At 38.4% G+C, this 17,673-nt stretch overlaps 1 protein-coding gene, 1 long non-coding RNA gene and 1 gene segment (V, D, J or C); 2 read left to right on the plus strand and 1 right to left on the minus strand.

The window, feature by feature from the left end:
* Nucleotides 1-2,263, minus strand: part of LOC139182748 (uncharacterized) — a 98,071-nt gene extending 95,808 nt beyond the window's left edge. For all 6 annotated transcript variants that reach the window (XR_011566288.1, XR_011566287.1, XR_011566289.1 and 3 more), the window contains exon 1: nucleotides 2,132-2,263. This is a non-coding gene — a long non-coding RNA (uncharacterized lncRNA). The remainder of the gene's footprint in view (nucleotides 1-2,131) is intronic.
* Nucleotides 1-17,673, plus strand: part of LOC109557567 (T-cell receptor gamma chain C region C10.5-like) — a 29,003-nt gene extending 11,330 nt beyond the window's left edge. The window contains 4 exon segments of the C gene segment in view: nucleotides 6,726-6,772; nucleotides 9,795-10,124; nucleotides 15,523-15,558; nucleotides 17,141-17,673. Coding sequence covers nucleotides 6,726-6,772; nucleotides 9,795-10,124; nucleotides 15,523-15,558; nucleotides 17,141-17,283 — 556 coding nt within the window.
* LOC139182747 (D-dopachrome decarboxylase-like) lies at nucleotides 1,166-1,677 on the plus strand. The gene has a single exon (XM_070788057.1). The coding sequence runs from the start codon at nucleotides 1,181-1,183 to the stop codon at nucleotides 1,535-1,537; it is 357 nt and encodes a 118-aa protein (XP_070644158.1). The 5' UTR covers nucleotides 1,166-1,180; the 3' UTR covers nucleotides 1,538-1,677.

Genomic DNA, 17,673 nt, shown 5'->3' on the forward strand with positions numbered 1-17,673 from the left:
TCAAGATTGCCGGGAGAAATATCAATAACCTCAGATATGCAGATAACAGCACCCTTTTGGCAGAAAGTGAAGAGGAACTCAAAAGCCTCTTGATGAAAGTGAAAGTGGAGAGTGAAAAAGTTGGCTTAAAGCTCAACATTCAAAAAACGAAGATCATGGCATCCAGTCCCATCACTTCATGGGAAATAGATGGGAAAAAAAGTGGAAACAGTGTCAGACTTTATTTTTTGGGGCTCCAAAATCACTGCAGATGGTGACTTCAGCCATGAAATTAAAAGATGCTTACTCCTTGGAAGGAAAGTTTTGTCCAACCTAGATAGCGTATTCAAAAGCAGAGACATTACTTTGCCAACAAAGGTCCAGCTAGTCTGCTGCTGCTGCTGCTGCTAAGTCGCTTCAGTCATGTCCAACTCTGTGCGACCCCATAGATGGAAGCCCACCAGGCTTTCCCATCCCTGGGATTCTCTAGGCAAGAACACTGGAGTGGGCCTCCATTTCCTCCAATGCGTGAAAGGGAAAAGTGAAAGTGAAGTCACTCAGTTGTGTCCGACTCTTAGCGACCCCATGGACTGCAGCCTACCAGGCTCCGCCATCCATGGGATTTTCCAGGCAAGAGTACTGGAGTGGGGTGCCATTGCCTTCTCCCCAGCTAGTCAAGGCTATGGTTTTTCCTGTGGTCACGTATGGATGTGAGAGTTGGACTGTGAAGAAGGCTGAGCGCCGAAGAATTGATGCTTTTGAACTGTGGTGTTGGAGAAGACTCTTGAGAGTCCCTTGGACTGCAAGGAGATCCAACCAGTCCATTCTGAAGGAGATCAGCCCTGGGATTTCTTTGGAAGGAATGATGCTAAAGCTGAAACTCCAGTACTTTGGCCACCTCATGAGACGAGTTGACTCATTGGAAAAGACTCTGATGCTGGGAGGGATTGGGGGCAGGAGGAAAAGGGAACGACAAAGGATGAGATGGCTGGATAGCATCACTGACTCGATGGACGTGAGTCTGAGTGAACTCCGGGAGCTGGTGATGGACAGGGAGGCCTGGCGTGCTGCGATTCATGGGGTCGCAAAGAGTCGGACACGACTGAGCGACTGAACTGAACTGAACTGAAGTGTTTCCACCTTTCAGAAATACATTCCCCTTTTTTGTCCCCGGCGACCGTTCGCACCCTTCCCGCTAAACATGCCTTTCGTTGAGCTGGACACGAGCTTGCCCGCCAGCCGCGTGCCCATGGGGCTGGAGAAGTGGCTCTGCACGGCCACTGCTACCATCCTGAGCAAGCCTGAGGACTGCGTGAACATGACGGTGCGGTCCGGCCTGGCCATGGTGGTGAACTGCTTGGTGGAGCCCAGCGCCCAGCTGCTCGTCTCCTCCATCGGTGAGGTGGGGACGGCCCAGGAGGACCGCGGCCACAGCGCGCGCTTCTTCGAGTTCCTTACCAAGGAGCTGGACCTGGCCGAGGACCGGATAATGATCCGCTTTTTCCCCTTGGAGCGCTGGCAGATTGGCAAGAAGGGGACAGTCATGACCTTTTTATGATTGGCGTGTAGGGCATCCAGGGCCTCTGAGCTGACAGCCCTTCCAGAGAGGCCACCTGGCAATGAGGGCCTGGTGGACACCAGCTTCTGTCACCTCCGTGTGGTTCTCCTCCGCATCCTCACAAGAAATAAATGAAGAGAGCTCTGTCTCAAAAAAAACCAAAAAACATTCCTGAGTCACTAATGAAGCAGCCCTGGGGTTTGTGAGAACAGAAGAGACGTTCTTTGATAACATCTCTGAACAGTTTCAACAAAACCAAACACCTGAGAATAGAAAGAAAGCCCTAATTCTCTGAATACTTTTCCTGGAAATTTAGAAAAGCAGTTGGTTGATGCCAAACTCTTCTTTTTCTGTTTTTACCCTTTCCATTATCTATCAGTGCTTTTTAATGTTTATGACTCAGAGGAAAATGAAAGACATTTGGGTCGATTGATATGAGGTAAATCTATACATATTGGATGCCATGAAACCTATGTTCAAGGACTTTCAAAAGTTAGAAGATCAAATTGCCCCCACAAAGTATTTTGAACTTCTAATCACATGTTGAAGTGAAGAGAGGGCTGAGATTTTTGTAGAAGCTCCAATCATTGTGACAGTTCAACCTGGATCAAGGTATTTGGTGAAGGAACTAAGCTCGTAGTAATACCTCCTGGTAAGTAATTTTTTCCTATTTCAACTTAATAGTGAAAATGGTTGCTTTTTAGAAAAAAGCAATTTAGGATTCGCCTTATTTGACTGCCATATTCTTGGCCTCAGCATATGAACAGGAGTTTTGCAACTACTGGTCATTGTATATGGAAACAAAACTGCCTTGTAAATGGCTTATTCACTTCCTTGCTTGTAAGAAGTTGGAATTCTACTTTTAGAAATTCAACTTTTTATCCAACAAAGAATAGACTCAGGGTAGAAATTAAAGTATTTTGAGGACTATGTCTGTAATCTGTTGGTATAAGTTACTGGTTCAAAATTCTTTTCTAATAAATGGATTAAGTGAGAAATACTTTTCTAATTTATCTCTTCTCTGTAGTAAACACAGTATTTCTCTCTCCCAATAACTTGAAAAAATTACATTTTTGGTTTTCAGCTCATCCTTAACAGCAGTGGAAAAAAATTATAGTAAATGATGATAGATAAATCCCACTTCTTATTACTCCACTTCTTATTACTCTAAATTCTTAGAGCAAGGCTGAGATCAGTTGAAACTTGTGCAGTCACATCTTTTGTTACAACCAGTTTCATGGGATTTGTGAGCTCAATGAGCCATCTCAGCTCCAAAGTCGATGAAAAGAGTCTGCATGGTTGGACATCCTTATTTGCTTATTCTCTCAGCAAACATTTATTGAGGACAGTTTCTGTGTTGGATGCTGGTGATAAAAAGGTGAACAAGACACAAGACAGAACAAGTTTCAACACTCAAAGAGTTTCTTGATTAGCAGAAAATCATTATAGATTCCAACATGATTGAGCCTAATGTACTATGGCCTGTGGCTGCCAGAGAGGCAAGAAGTCTTGAACTGATGAGCTTGTTTCCTTTCTTAATGGATAAAATGGTTATTGCATATAATATCCATATTGGACACAGCTAAGCAATATAAAATCCACGCACTTTGTTGGAAGATTTTAATGAAATGGCTGCAGACCATCTTTTTAAAGAGAATAATAATATCAGCTACTATTTACTGAAGGCCAGACACCATGATAAGTAGTCTTAGGGCCTTATCTCTTTCCTCAACAGAAATTCTTATATTCCCATTTCATAAATAAGGAAACAGCTTGAGAGAAGTTCATGCACTTGCCTAAATAAAGTACATGACTAGTTACTGTGGTGAAGTTTGGAATCTGATAGTCTATTCCTAAGTGCATGGTCTGGATCATTAAGTGATGTGAGAAGCATCGCATCCTGTTTTTATATTCTGAATATTTAATCTTTTGTATTCTGACCTTTTAAAAGGATTCTGTAATTGACTACTAATTAGTAATAATTCATAATTTGTATTATTACTTGTGTATGAAAACAATGCTTCTGCTTCTAATCAGAAAATGAAATTATCTTTTTCCTCCCAGAAAAGATCATGTAAGTCATGTTAAATATACATCTATTAAGTACTCAAAATTTGATTTTCAGGTCATCTTAATAGAATAAGTCATTGTGACACCATTCAACTCAAATTTCTTTTTGTATGGCATCAAATTTGCTAAATTGCATAACTTAGAGCTGCCTTTCCAGTCATTATGGGAATGAAAAATATCAAATACAAGCTATTATATTTAAAACAGGTAACCCACAAGTACCTACTGTATAGCACAGTATTCTGCAACAACTTATAGGAGAAAAGAATTTGAAAAAGAATAAATACATGTATATGTATAACAGAATCACTTGGAAGTACACTTGAAACTAACACAACATTGTTAATCAACTATACTCCAAAATAAAATAAAATTTTTTAAATAGTGCAGAAAATGTGATACCAAAATCTCGAGAAATACAAAGCTGAATAAAATTCTCTGACGAGCAGTGGAGGATTTTATTTCAATGCTCTTGAAACCACAAGGTTATTTTTAGGCAGAGGGGAGCAGTCTTTCAGCAAAGGAATAGCTTAAGAGATCATCATTAAAAATTCATAGTCTGTAACAACTCATTTTGTCTACTAGATGAGAATTAGATTCTGGAAAGAAGTTACTTTAGATTTAACCCAGATATTTTCCTCTTAAAACATACAGATCACAAAATACCTATAAAATGTAACAAATATACATCTATAAAATACTCAAAAATATTATTCCCATTATTGCTCAACTTTGGAAATTAAAGAAACACTGTATACTCTAAGCATGAACTGATTTTATGCATGAAAACACTTTAAAGGGAGGATATTTAGAAGATTTAGGCAAAATGGTGAGAAAAGATGAAATCATACTCTCCAATGTATGTGAGCTGAGATGGGACCACACAAGCCCAAGCTGCCCAGTAAGAGTGGGTTCAGTTTTTCAGTTCTTGATCATTTGTACCTAATGTGCTTTTACTTGAGCTCCATCTTTATTTAATGTTATCAGGTTCAATTTTTATATATTTCTACAAATATTGAAAAGATATGGGCACAATTTGAGAGCAGGCACAGAGGGAGACTTCTATAAAGGCTTTTTAGGTAGCACAAACAGGTGGCCAGAGCATCAGAGTGTTTGGTTCCAGAACACAACTTATTCTTACAGGTGAAGTTTCTGTAAATTCTGTAGTGAGGTAGGGATAGGAGGTAGGCAATACAGGCACTGCAGGCTTGAGGGTTGGTGCTGGCTCAGATGGAGAAGGCAAGTACTGGAGAAGGCCACTCCAGTACTCTTGCCTGGAAAATCCCATGGGCAGAGGAGCCTGGTAGGTTGCAGTACATGGGGTCGTGAACAGTTGGACATGACTGAACGACTTCACTTTCACTTTTCACTTTCCTGAATTGGAGAAGGAAATGGCAACCCACTCCAGTGTTCTTGCCTGGAGAATCTCAGGGACAGAGGAGCCTGGTGGGCTGCCGTCTGTGGGGTCACACAGAGTCGGACATGACTGAAGTGACTTAGCAGCAGCAGCAGCAGCAGCAGCTGGCTCAGAATTCTTGGATTTATTCCCTGTTTGGTAATGGATTAGGCACGGGGAATGACTGGAGAGGTCAGTGACTCCAACCAGGTCCTTGGAGTCTGTTGTTTTCCTGACCTAGTAGAGAAGATACTGACAAGAGTTAGCCTGTTAGACCAAGTGTGAGTTCCTCAGTGATGGATACATTACATTCATTTAGTCTTGGAAAATTTCAAAGCTCTTAGATAATTTTTAATTTAATTCTGAAAACAACCAAAGGAAAATTTGGACTACTGGTGTTCAACTTATTTAGTCAGAGAATGATTAATACCAAGTTTCAAGATATTTAACTTTGTGACCATATTCAAGAATGTCTTAAGATGGATTTTTTTCCCCTTAAATTCAATCCAGTAAACTTGTTCCCTCCTCATTTGCCTTAAAGATAAAATTTTGCCTGGATGATGGGGAACATCTCTTAAGGATGTTCTTATCCTACGAGATCCATGGAAATTAAAGTTTTAAAAAATTTTTGCAAAGTTGATAAAGCATTGAAAAGTGAAGAAAAAATATGTATTTTGATTTCTTTTAGTTGTGATCATAAGAACAAATGAGTTTGTAAATTGGAAAGCAACATTCTGGTTTGCTTTTTGCAACTGACTCTATTCAATGTAAATTATAACGATCCAGTTAAATGAAGGTGAACCAGTTATAACTCATGAGGATCCTGGAAAATGATTTATAGTAACGTGTAGTGAGGGAAAAACATAGACTTTGATTCTGAATCTGTCACTTATGTATGATGATCCTTTAGCAAATACATTTTAATTCATTGGTTATTGCTTTAAAAAATTACAAAGACAATACATGCTCATAATGGGGAAAAATGGAAAAATACAGAAACAAAGAAAAAATTAAATTTTTATATAGACACATTGCTGTTAACAGTTTGATATATTTCCACTGATTTATTCCATCTATGTAACAACCATCTCAAGTTGATGTTCTGAGGATAAAATGAAATTAAAAATGAAAATTACCTATCATAGACGTTGGGACATGGTAGGTGATTAAAAAGTCAATTTCTTCTCTAGAATTCAAAATATTACTCTTTGGAATTTTTTATGCAATCAGGAGTACAGATAAATGTATTAATTACCATCTCATCTTAGGTCAGTTTAGAATAAATAGTACTTTAAAATTCCCAGTTTCTATGACTATTAACTGCTTCTAAAGTGGCTAAATGTAATGAGCATAATTTCAAATACTAGAATATAAGGTGCTCTCTCAACTTGCAGTAGAAATGTTTGGAAATAAAAAATGTGTATTTTTTAAATATGAGTTTTTTGCAACTTGAACATACAAGCTTATAGGGATACATACCAAAGTCAAATATTCAAGTGTAATATTTAATTTCTTATTTGAATTACACCTAGAGTTAAAAATTATGTCAATACAAAAACAGTTGAGAAATAATGCCTTTTGCCCATACATTTCATTGAAATTTTTGTTCAGACTCTAAACATGCACTTGAATAGCAGACTGTCATAGTTACATCAGGATTTGAAGAAATCAGAGATGCTAAATTAGTCTACAGTTTTTGGTATGGGTTGAATCACTGTGGAGTTATTACGTAAAAATCTTCGGCGATGGGACAAAACTTGTAGTCACAGGTAGGTATCAGAGGAATGCAAGTTTTTCAAGTTTCTAGAGAAGAGAAGAAAAAATTAAATTGCAGTAATAGTTAAGAATGTTTAGAGAAAACAGGGCTTTGATGATGTTTAGATGTAGAAATCTTAGAACGGATTTTTAAACGAATCTGCAAAGGATAGCACAGACAGCGCTGTGTACGTATTGTGATAGGAATTAGCTTTGTGTCCGTGTGGACTTGTACGAAGTACTAATATCTATGTAATTATGAAGGTGTTTGGCCCAAGGCCAAAGTTTATTATTGCAGGTAAGTTTTGTGAGTTGACACATTTCCTTTTCTGATGATGAAAGGATGTTTTTAAGGAGTGTAAGCTTTGGCTGAGCTGGAGCTCTGAATCCATTACTTACTGCTTATATGAACTTGGAGATGATACTCTGGCTTCAGTTTTCTAATCCGTAAATGAGATAACAATATGTATCCAGCAGGGGTTTTATTGGAATTGAATGAGATAGTGTGAATATAGTACTTTGTACATTGACTTACTTATCATGGGTGCTGGATAATGTAACTACAACCTATTCAAAGAGAATTGTATCCAGGATGGAGCTATTTGCAGCCTATAGCACTGACAGAACAGATGTTCTCCAGCAAATACAGTTGTATTTCTAATTGCCTAAATGAAGAATTATCTTACCGTCCACTCACACAAAAGATTGAATTTAGATGTATTCTTTTTCTCTTTAGGGGTATTGTTTTCACTTAACAAAAAAAATGAAATTAAAATGTGTTCATTTTTTATTTTTGTTCATAAATATAGACTATGAACACTTTATGCACATATAAGAAAATAAATCTTAATCCTTTTTTTAATTGATATTATATCTACACCAAAATTTATTGCCTCAGTTTATAGCCCATAAATTTGGGCTTCATGCTTATAGTTATAAGGAAAAAAATTAAATTTTTATGGAGAATGGTCGTGGTATAAAGTCAAATAGATGTTGTTAGAAATGTCATAAATTTGAAATTCGTATTTAAATATAAATGAATTGTAATTATTTATCTGATTAAAAATATGACAAGAAAAAATATAACACATAAATCAAGATCAACAAATTACATATACAGATGGAGAAATATTTAGTGTCTTATTGCTGCTACTGCTAAGTCTCTTCAGTCGTGTCTGACTCTGTGCAACCCCATAGATGGCAGCCCACCAGGCTCTACCGTCCCTGGGATTCTCCAGGCAAGAACACTGGAGTGGGTTGCCATTTCCTTCTCCGATGGGTGAAAGTGAAAAGTGAAAGTGAAGTCGCTCAGTCCTGTCCGACTAGTAGCGACCCCATGGACTGCAGTCTACCAGGCTCCTCCGTCCATGAGATTTTCTAGGCAAGAGTACTGGAGTGGCTTGCCGTTGCCTTCTCTGTAGTGTCTTATTACAAACAATCAAATATTATTTGTGCTAAAACTGAAATGTATAAAATTAAGCACATTGTGAGCTAATTGTATTTACAGCATGAGTAAAAAATTAAGATTGCTTGCTTACTGATTTAGTATAGAAATCAAGACCTTTGTTACACAGGCAGGAATTATCAAGAATATTTTCCATTTCTTCTCAAAGGAGAAATCCAGTGCTTCTTTTCTTAAGAAATTGCCCCTTGGATTATTCAACTAAATGCAAGTTAGCCAAAAGATAATATCAGCAAAGCATTCATGTTCAGTTGAAGATCAAATTGGAAAATGTTCTAAGCCTTATTATAATAACAGTAAGCATATAATCAAGAACATTCCAGCATCCAAGTGACACCTTTTGGAAACTGTGATTTTTTTTACATACCTTGACTTTATGTCTGCAAGAAAACTCGGAAGCCATAACTTTTAATGTGACACTAATTCTATATACACTTTATTCAGCAGTTGTAAACAAAGAAATATTTTAGTTCATAAACAGTTTAGCAGCCCAAAGTAGATTTAAATTTGAGGGAAGACACTGAAAGTCAAAATATGGTGTGTTCTTAGTTATGCTTCAACTTTGAATGAAATTCCAAAATAAAATGTGTTCTTGATGAACATTTTCTAAAGCAAAACAAAATTCTATAACTGCATTACTTGGCAAAATAAATATAAAAACATTTCTGAAAATAATTTATTTTAATAGAAATACTGAAAATATCATTGTTTTGCTTCTAAATTCAAGGCACTGTAAATAATTTAGAGGTGAAACTTTAATATTGCCCCACTCAAAAGTCTAGAGTGGTTCTGATGTGACCTTGAGAAGTTGTATAAAGTTATCAATTAGCAAGAACTTCACTTCAGAACTGAGCATAGGACCCACATTTGAAGCTAAAAGTTCAACTTAGATTGTTAAGTACATGTGGACATAGATTCCCGTGAATACAAGTGAATGTATATTGTTTTAAAATGATAACCTCTCCTGACATTTATTTATTTAGGAATCAGAATAAGTATGATATATCCCAGAGTAAGTTAAATGAAGAATAAGAGTCAACATATTTGCAGAATGTGAGAATGTATTAATTGGCCAAAAAGACTGTAATTTACAAAACCTGATATAGGAAATGGAAGTCATTTAGAAGCAACTAAAGATTCTTACCTATAGAGAAATCATCAAAGTTACCTCATCTCCTCCCCTAGCCCCATCACCTACTCCCATCCCTTTTAAAATAGTCTCCACTATGATAGAACAAAAGAGATTTAATAAAATTAATTTGTTTATGAATGTCACAAGCATTGATACAGGGCATTTTTAAGTCACAGTCCAACTTAGCACTTGGAAAAGGAACCAAAGCCAAGATGTGGGTGAGCCTCTGCTTCTGAAAAACTGTGACTTTGGGCAAGTGATATAACTTTTTGAACATTGCTTCCCATTGAAATAAAACATCTACTGTGGATGAAAAGCCATGATGAGAGTTAATTCACTGGCAGCTTTTCTTCTTTTCACTCTAAGCCAAATTGTTCCAAACTTCATGACATGTATGTTTCTCTAATAATTCTTTTCAATTCTCTTCCATTTCCCCCCACAGATAGAAGGCTTGATGGAGACTTATTTCCCAAGCCCACTATATTTTTTCCTTCAGTTGAGGAAGTAAAACTCCACGGGGCTGGAACACATCTTTGCCTTCTTCAGAATTTTTTCCCTGATGCTATTAAGATACAATGGAAAGAAAAGAATGTCAATACAATTCTGGAATCTTATCAGGGAAATATCATCAAGACTAATGACACATACATGAAATTCAGCTGGCTAACCTTGACTAAAAAGGCAATGGATAAAGAACATGTATGTATCGTCAAACACGAGAATAACAAAGGAGGACGTGATCAACAGATTCTTTTTTCTCCAGTTAAAAAAGGTATGAGATTATAAAGAAACATAACCCCCAAGAATACTTTTTTTTTCCCAAAGGAAATACCCTACCTTTTCAATCAAGCATTAATGAAAACAAATATAAATCATCTTTAATGTTGTTACCTTTAATGATAGCCTAAATATCCTACAAAATTGTATTGGCTGGCTCAGCTGGTAAAGAATCTGCCTTCAATGTGGGAGACCTGGGTTCAATCCCTGGGTTGGAAAGATCCCTTGGAGAAGGGAATGACTACCCACTCCAGTATTGTGGCCTGGAGAATTCCATGGACTGAATAGTCCATGGGGTCACAAAGAGTCGGACATGACTTAGTGACTTTCACTTTCACTTTCACTTTGAAACATAAAAAGAAAAAAAATTTACTAAACCTTTCTCAGATCAGTTTGATCATCTAAAATATAAAGGTCACAATGATATATTTTAGTGTTGTTGTGTAGATTAAATGAAACAATACACGTCAAAGTAACTATCAATTAGCATGTAATAAACACACTGAAAGATATTCCATTTTTGATGATCTTACTTGATCAGAAATAAGAACAACTATATATACCTTTCAGAAAAGTTCTACTCATCAAGTAAAGTCACTCTTACTTCAGTCTTGCTTTGTTCAAGATATAACCCAGAAATAATGAGCCATTAAATGACAAAATGGCATTTTTATGAGGAATTCAGATTGTAGCTCAACAAAAAGTAGAATAATTACTGCTGCAGGCTTATTATGGTCTTGGGTTTTTGAGATTTGTGTTTTACCTACTACCTTAAGCTAAAATTTTGTAATTAAAGTGTGTATTAGTTGCTCAGTTGTGTCCAACTCTTTGCGACCCCATGGACTATAGCCCACCAGGCTCCCCTGTCCATGGAATTCTCCAGGCAAGAATACTGGAGTGGGTTGCCATAGGGTATCTTCCTGATTCAGGGATTGAACCCAGGTATCCTGCATTGCAGACAGATTCTTTACCATCTGAACCACCAGGGAAGCCCAATTAAAGATGGAGTGAGGCTAAAGTGTACAGACTTACTCCCATTCTACATAATGAATGTATCTCATTGGAAAATGCCTCTCACAAACTTTCATTGCAGCCCTAGCATGTGCCAATCCTGGAGCGATGTGTGAATGAACACATTTGGGCGAATTACTTTCCCAGAAAGATGCACTACAGTAAAGAGAATATCCCTCAGTCATGTCTGACTTGGTGATCCCATGGACTGAAGCCCGCCAGGCTGCTCTGTCCATGGAATTCTCCAGGCAAGAATACTGGAGTGGGTAGTCATTCCCTTCTCTAGGGGATCTTCCCAATCCAGGGATCAATCCTTCATTGAAGGCAGATTCTTTACCATGTGAGCCACAATGTATGTAAAGAGAATATGCTGCTGCTGCTGCTAAGTCGCTTCAGTCGTGTCCGACTCTGTGCAACCCTATGGACAGCAGCCCACCAGGATCTTCTGTCCATGGAATTTTCTAGGCAAGAATACTGGAGTGGGTTGCCATTTCCTTCTCCAAAAGAGAAGGTACTCGTTCCCTAATCACTCAGGGTTACTCGTGATTTGGGCATAATGTCCCAAAGGAGTCCCTTTGATGCAGATGCTGGACGTGTCTGCTCAATGCAGGCAGAGGGCTGGATGTGCCTTGGCCCTGTAAGTGGTCCTGTAACTCCCTGGACTTGGAACTTAATGTCCTGAGTATTTGCCTAACAGACCAAAGGCCCCAGAGTGCCATAAGAAGGAATCATTTTGTACTTCTCTCTGTGGTTAGGAAGCTTTTTTAAGCAGTGGGAGCCAAGCATTAAAAAAAAATGCATAGAGATTTTGGTGTAGCAGTCCGAATTTCTGAAATAAGTCTACCTTCTCAGAGCCTTAGTTTGTCCAGTGATCAAATTATATTTGAGTAGTTGCCTTGGATTTGTCCTGGGGCCTTGATGAAGAGTAAATGAAGTAACATCCGAGAAAATGCTTGCTTTCCAAAACATAATACTGTTGTATTTATTCATATATTATTTGTATTTATTTATATCCTTTTCTAAAACTAACTAGAGTATGATTACAGAAACAACCCCAGATTTCTGTTTCTACACCTAAGAAACAGAGGGGAAGCAAATATACAAAGCAAGTTTACTATAACCTTAGGCTTAAGTGCCCTATTAGATTTTGATTTTCCCAATATTCAGGGGAAAATAGGAATAATAAGTTCCAGGTAATGACCATAAAGGAGAGATGTTCCAGTTCATAATATATCTTACTTGGCACTTAATTTCTGAAATAAATGCCTCCCATGGGCTTCTCAGAGCAACATAGCTAATAAGGGCATTTTATCAAAGTCATTCTATACTGAATTCCTAACAGTGTTTCTTAGAAGTTCCTGTTTGTTGTTTTTTTTGTTGTATTAATAAAAAATAAAAATAAAAATGGAAGCACAAATCAATGACGTGATCTTGAAGGCACATAAAAACTAATCTGATCCAAGTTTTTGACCAATGGTGACTGAGAAAGAGAACTTAGGATACTCACACAATTTTATGAGGAAAAAATTTTACATTATTGTTTTTAGCTCAATCAATGCATGGTGATAAGTGATCTTTATTAATATTATAATAAATTCACTGTAAGGAAAAGAAAGTTTTTAAAGACTTATTAAAGCCAGTTCTTAAGTATATTTTAACATCTAACATGAGTGTACTAGCATTTTCATTCTTGGGATTTACCCCAACGTCTATACAGGTTCCAGTACTCTTGCCTGGAAAATCCCATGGACAGAGGAGCCTGATGGGCTGGAGTCCATGGGGTCAAGAAGAGTCGGACACTACTGGGTGACTTCACTTTCACTTTTCACTTTCATGCACTGGAGAAGGAAATGGCAACTCACTCCATTGTTCTTGCCTGGAGAATCCCAGGGACGGAGGAGCCTGGTTGGCTGCCGTCTATGGGGTCTCACAGAGTCAGACATGACTGATGCAACTTAGCAGCATCAGCAGCAGCAGCAGCTATACAGGTTTAGCTTCTACCCCAAAGTAGACTGTTCCTATGAAATCTATCCTAAGCAGAAAGGCATAAAGTGAAGAAGCAATCATCTGAAGACACATTTGGCTAACAAATGCACAAAAAGTAAATAAAAAATAAGGCACAGGGCTTCCCTGGTGGCTCAGCGGTAAGGAATCTGCCTACCAACAGGAGACATGAGTTCAATCCCTGGTCTGAGAAGGTCCCACATGTCATGGAGTAACTAAACCCAAGCGCCACAACTATTGAGCGGGTGCTCTAGAGCCTGGGAGCCACAACTACTGAGCCCATGTGCCCTAGAGCCCGCACTCCACAAGAGAATCCTGCGCATAGCAACTAGAGAGTAGCCCACGCAGTAACAAAGACCCAGTCTGGCCAAAATAAATAAATAAAACTATATGCATAAAAGAAAGAAAGTAAAGCACAGATGCTTACGGACACAGTTCAGAGCTATGGCAATGTAATGCTGAGATGCTGAGTGCGGGTCCTTGGCAAAGCTGTCCTTGCTGCTGGGGGTGCCCACTGCCTCTATCACGGCTGGCTGCAAAACAAACACTAAATGCTACTTTTACTTCTAGCCTTTTTTCATAAAACTGAAAATCCTCTTCAGATTCCTTTGCAAAAACAGGTACTTATGTAGATCTTTTGTAAGAGCAAAATGGTAAAAAGTGAACTTCTGAAAAATGGGGACACTGTATCCCAAATGCATTTTTTAGAGTGAACCAAAAAAAGATCTCAAGGGTGTAAAACAGCACACCAGAACCACATCATGTGGACAAAAATACACCTAGGATAAAAAGGATAAACCCGAACAACCTCTGTGTCTCTGCTTCCCTCCATCCAACAGTTTATTATGTTTTAAATAAATTTTGTCTTTGTATGAATATTTGCCTTTTTTCACTTTAGATAAATACAACTCTCACGTCAAGTTTTATATTGTCAAGAACAAGTAATGTGATTTGGTCTCTCTCACCACCCTGGAAAGAATTGCACTGAAATGCTGATCTCCTGTGATAAATATTTCATTTGTTAAGAGTAATTAAGAACTCTGGAAAAGAAGGTGTTTTTAATGTCCATCACTGAGTGACTAACATGGTGAAATTATGTGGTCTCTTTAGAGATTAATTTCTCTGTATTTCGATGGAATATTTTTACAAGTACCTTTCACATGGTTTATCTCATTTAATCCCCCACAACCAACATTTGACTGTACTGTCATCACTGATATCACTTACCCTCTAACCTTTATTCTCCTTTTGTGACATGGAATCCCTCCCTAATATAACTCATCACAGTGTCATTGGGGAATTAAAGGAGATAATGCATGTGAAGTATTTCATTAAATGGCACAGTAATAATCACTCACTAGTTATTAGTTAGTTAGCCGTTCAGTTGTGTCTGACTCTTTGTGACCACACTGACTGTAACCCACCAGGCTGCTCTGTCCATGGGATTCCCCAGGCAAGAATAATGGAGTAGGTAGCCATTCTCTTACCCAGGGAATCTTCCAGGCATTATATTGTTATCCTGATATCCATAAATTCCACGACTGTAGAAAATCATGTATGTGAGTTGGGAGTACTGGAGTATGTGTGACTTGGAAAGGTTTGGCTGTTTTTTTTTTGACTAGGTGTGAAATTTACCTAAGCCAAACTCCTTCAAATGTGAGATTCTGTTGTGGATTCTAGGATTGGATGCATTCCTTTTGGTAGCATCCCTTCACGTAAGCAGTGGGTACTTAAGAATGTAGAACAGTTACTTTTTCTGATGATTTGTCTTTTTGACAGTATTTCTTGAACACTTACTTTGGGTCAGACACTGTGTTAGAAGCTATGAATACAGAAGGAAAATAAAATGGTCTTGAAAGTGAAAGTGTTAGTCCTTCAGTCACGTCTGACTCTTTGGGACCCGATGGACGGTAGCCCACCAGGTTCCTTTGTCCACTGAATTTTCCAGGATACTGGAGGGTGTTGCCAAGAATACTGACATGTGTTGCCATTTCCTTCTCCAGGGGATCTTCCCAACCCCGGGTTTAAAACCAGGTCTCCTGCATTGCAAGCAGATTCGTTACTGTCTGAGCCAACAGGGAAGATGTCCTTAGATATTAATATTACCTTCTGATTGTAACAAAGGAGAAGAAAAATGTCCCCTTCATGAACTTCAACATTGTCACATACAGAAAACCACATATGAGTTAGGTCTACTGAATTACGTCAAATCAGACCATCTGTTCTTAAATTTGTAGGGCTCTTATTTTTAATGATTTTCTCCTTTCTTGGCAGATTCTATCTATCAGCTTGTCTGTCTATCTACAGACACACACAGAGACACACACTGTCAAATAATGGATATAAACAATTCACTAATACTTGCTTTTATTTTGTAGAGGTCAATACACATGCCTGCATGAAAAAAGAAAGTGGTAAGTTTTTGTCTATGTTTGCCTTTATGTCATGCTACCACATTTTTTTCCTCTGGAAAAATTTAACTATTGAACTTCTTTGGTTTAAGGTGGAAAAAACAGAATGTCTGGATATTGCAGAAATGGACTGAGTGATTTTTTTAAGTAAATCTATCATCATTTCCTAGGAGTCATCTTAACACTGTAAATGCTGATTTTGATGTGAGATAACTCTGAATTAGAGGGTGCAGTGGTAGACTCTGAATTATTTCAACAGTGGATTTCCTTTGTTTGTGTGGCTTGTGTTTCAAATAACTGGAGAAAAGTGATATCAAGTTTCTTGTAGGTTTTTGTTGTTGTTGTTGTTGTTGTCTTTGGTGATTGCTAGTAGCTAATACATGAACTGACACTGAGAGCTTTATATATACAAGGTGCTCTGCCATGTCTTGCCTAAATATTATGTTTGCTCCTCCTAACACTCCCCTGAGGTGGTACAGTATTTTCTCCTCACTTTACAGATGAGGGCAAAGAGCTGAAAATAATAAAGTCCCTTGTATGAAGTCACAAGGCTCGATCTTGAAATTCAGCCCAGCACATCTGAATCAATGGCTCACACACTTACTCAGTTCTCTATTCTGCCTCTAAGATACAGGCATAGAGCAAGAATCCCAAAGCCAAGGTCTTGAGATAGAATGGATCCGCTGCAGGGTGCAGGGCAGGGGGCGGTATGTGCATAAGTGTGTGGGCTTCAGCGTATCAGATGGACTTTAACACCAGTTGTTTTGTTATTGCATGAATATGGGTAAATTACTTATATCTTCTGCACAGTAATTTCCTTAACTGCCAATAGGGTACAATTGCACTCAACTCAGTTAATTGGGAGATAAGGTCACATATGTGGAATGTTCCCCATAGGGTATCTATTTAGCTAGCACAGAAATCAGTACTAGTGGGTGGCCCGTTCTCTCTACATGAAGGTTCTAGGTGAATTTAGAAGTTCTGGCTCTGCTCATCCCTCCTTCATTCCCAGTATCAGGGGGCCAGGAACTGAGCTAATGCCTGACCTGACTGAGGTCAGTTGAGTTATGAACATATAGCTTCCTGAGATCCTTTCCACACTAAGTGCTAGTGATTCTGGAGTTCTGACTCTATGAGATGAAGTGTGGAAAAGGGAAATTTTCATAGGAAGAGACCTGGTGATCTATTGAGGAGGCAAGTCAGACCCATCATCATTGTTATTTTTTCTTGGCATCTTATATATCTTGCAAGATTTCAGAAGAGAATAAGTACAATTATTCTATGACATCTTAGCCTCAATGAAAGATGTTAAAGAAAATACAAGGGACTGAAGCATGAGCTCCTAAAGTTTCAGAGAGTTTGGATTAAACAGTTTATTCCATTTTGTATGATGTTCTCTTTACTAGCCACCCCCCACCCTCCACCCTAAACACCAACAGATTTCCCTGGTTTGTACCCCTTAGAGGAATCTCACTGATGGACAACATATAATGGATCAGACTTTTCTAACTATGACATGTTTCCCCATCACTTTTTTTTATCCTTTTGAAAGACGAGGCCTAACTAATCAAAGGACTTCTCTTAGATACCCTGCAGCTGCAGTTTGCGAACACCTCTGCCTATTATACCTACGTCCTCCTCCTCCTCAAGAGCATGATCTACTTCTCCATCATTGCCTTCTGTGTGTTTTGGAGAACAGGCATCTTCAGCGATGGGAAGATTTTCTGATAGACGGTACCCTAAAATGGTCAACTCTCCTTCATCATCTACATAATGGGTACATTTTTCTATTATTGTGTACTGGTTTTTCAAACCACTGGGCAAACAGTTTTCCTCTGTAACAAGGAATTCTGCCGTTATTCAGGGAAAATGCCCAGGGCTGGTCCAGGGGAGCCTCTCCCCACCCTGTCGCTACAACCTCATCAGCTCCTCCAGCCTCCAAGTCCTTGTACCTGCACACAACGGGCAGCTCCCCATCTCTTCCCTCAGCGCCTCCCCCCAGACCATCACCCTGACCCTCCCTGCCACACATTCTGGGACTGCCAGCTTAGCTACTTGAATTCTGTACTTTCTGTTTTAATAATAAGCATAATAATTAAAAAGAGAAACCAATAGCCA

Source organism: Bos indicus, chromosome 4 (assembly GCF_029378745.1).
Source record: "Bos indicus isolate NIAB-ARS_2022 breed Sahiwal x Tharparkar chromosome 4, NIAB-ARS_B.indTharparkar_mat_pri_1.0, whole genome shotgun sequence".
NCBI classification, from domain to species: Eukaryota; Metazoa; Chordata; class Mammalia; order Artiodactyla; family Bovidae; genus Bos; species Bos indicus.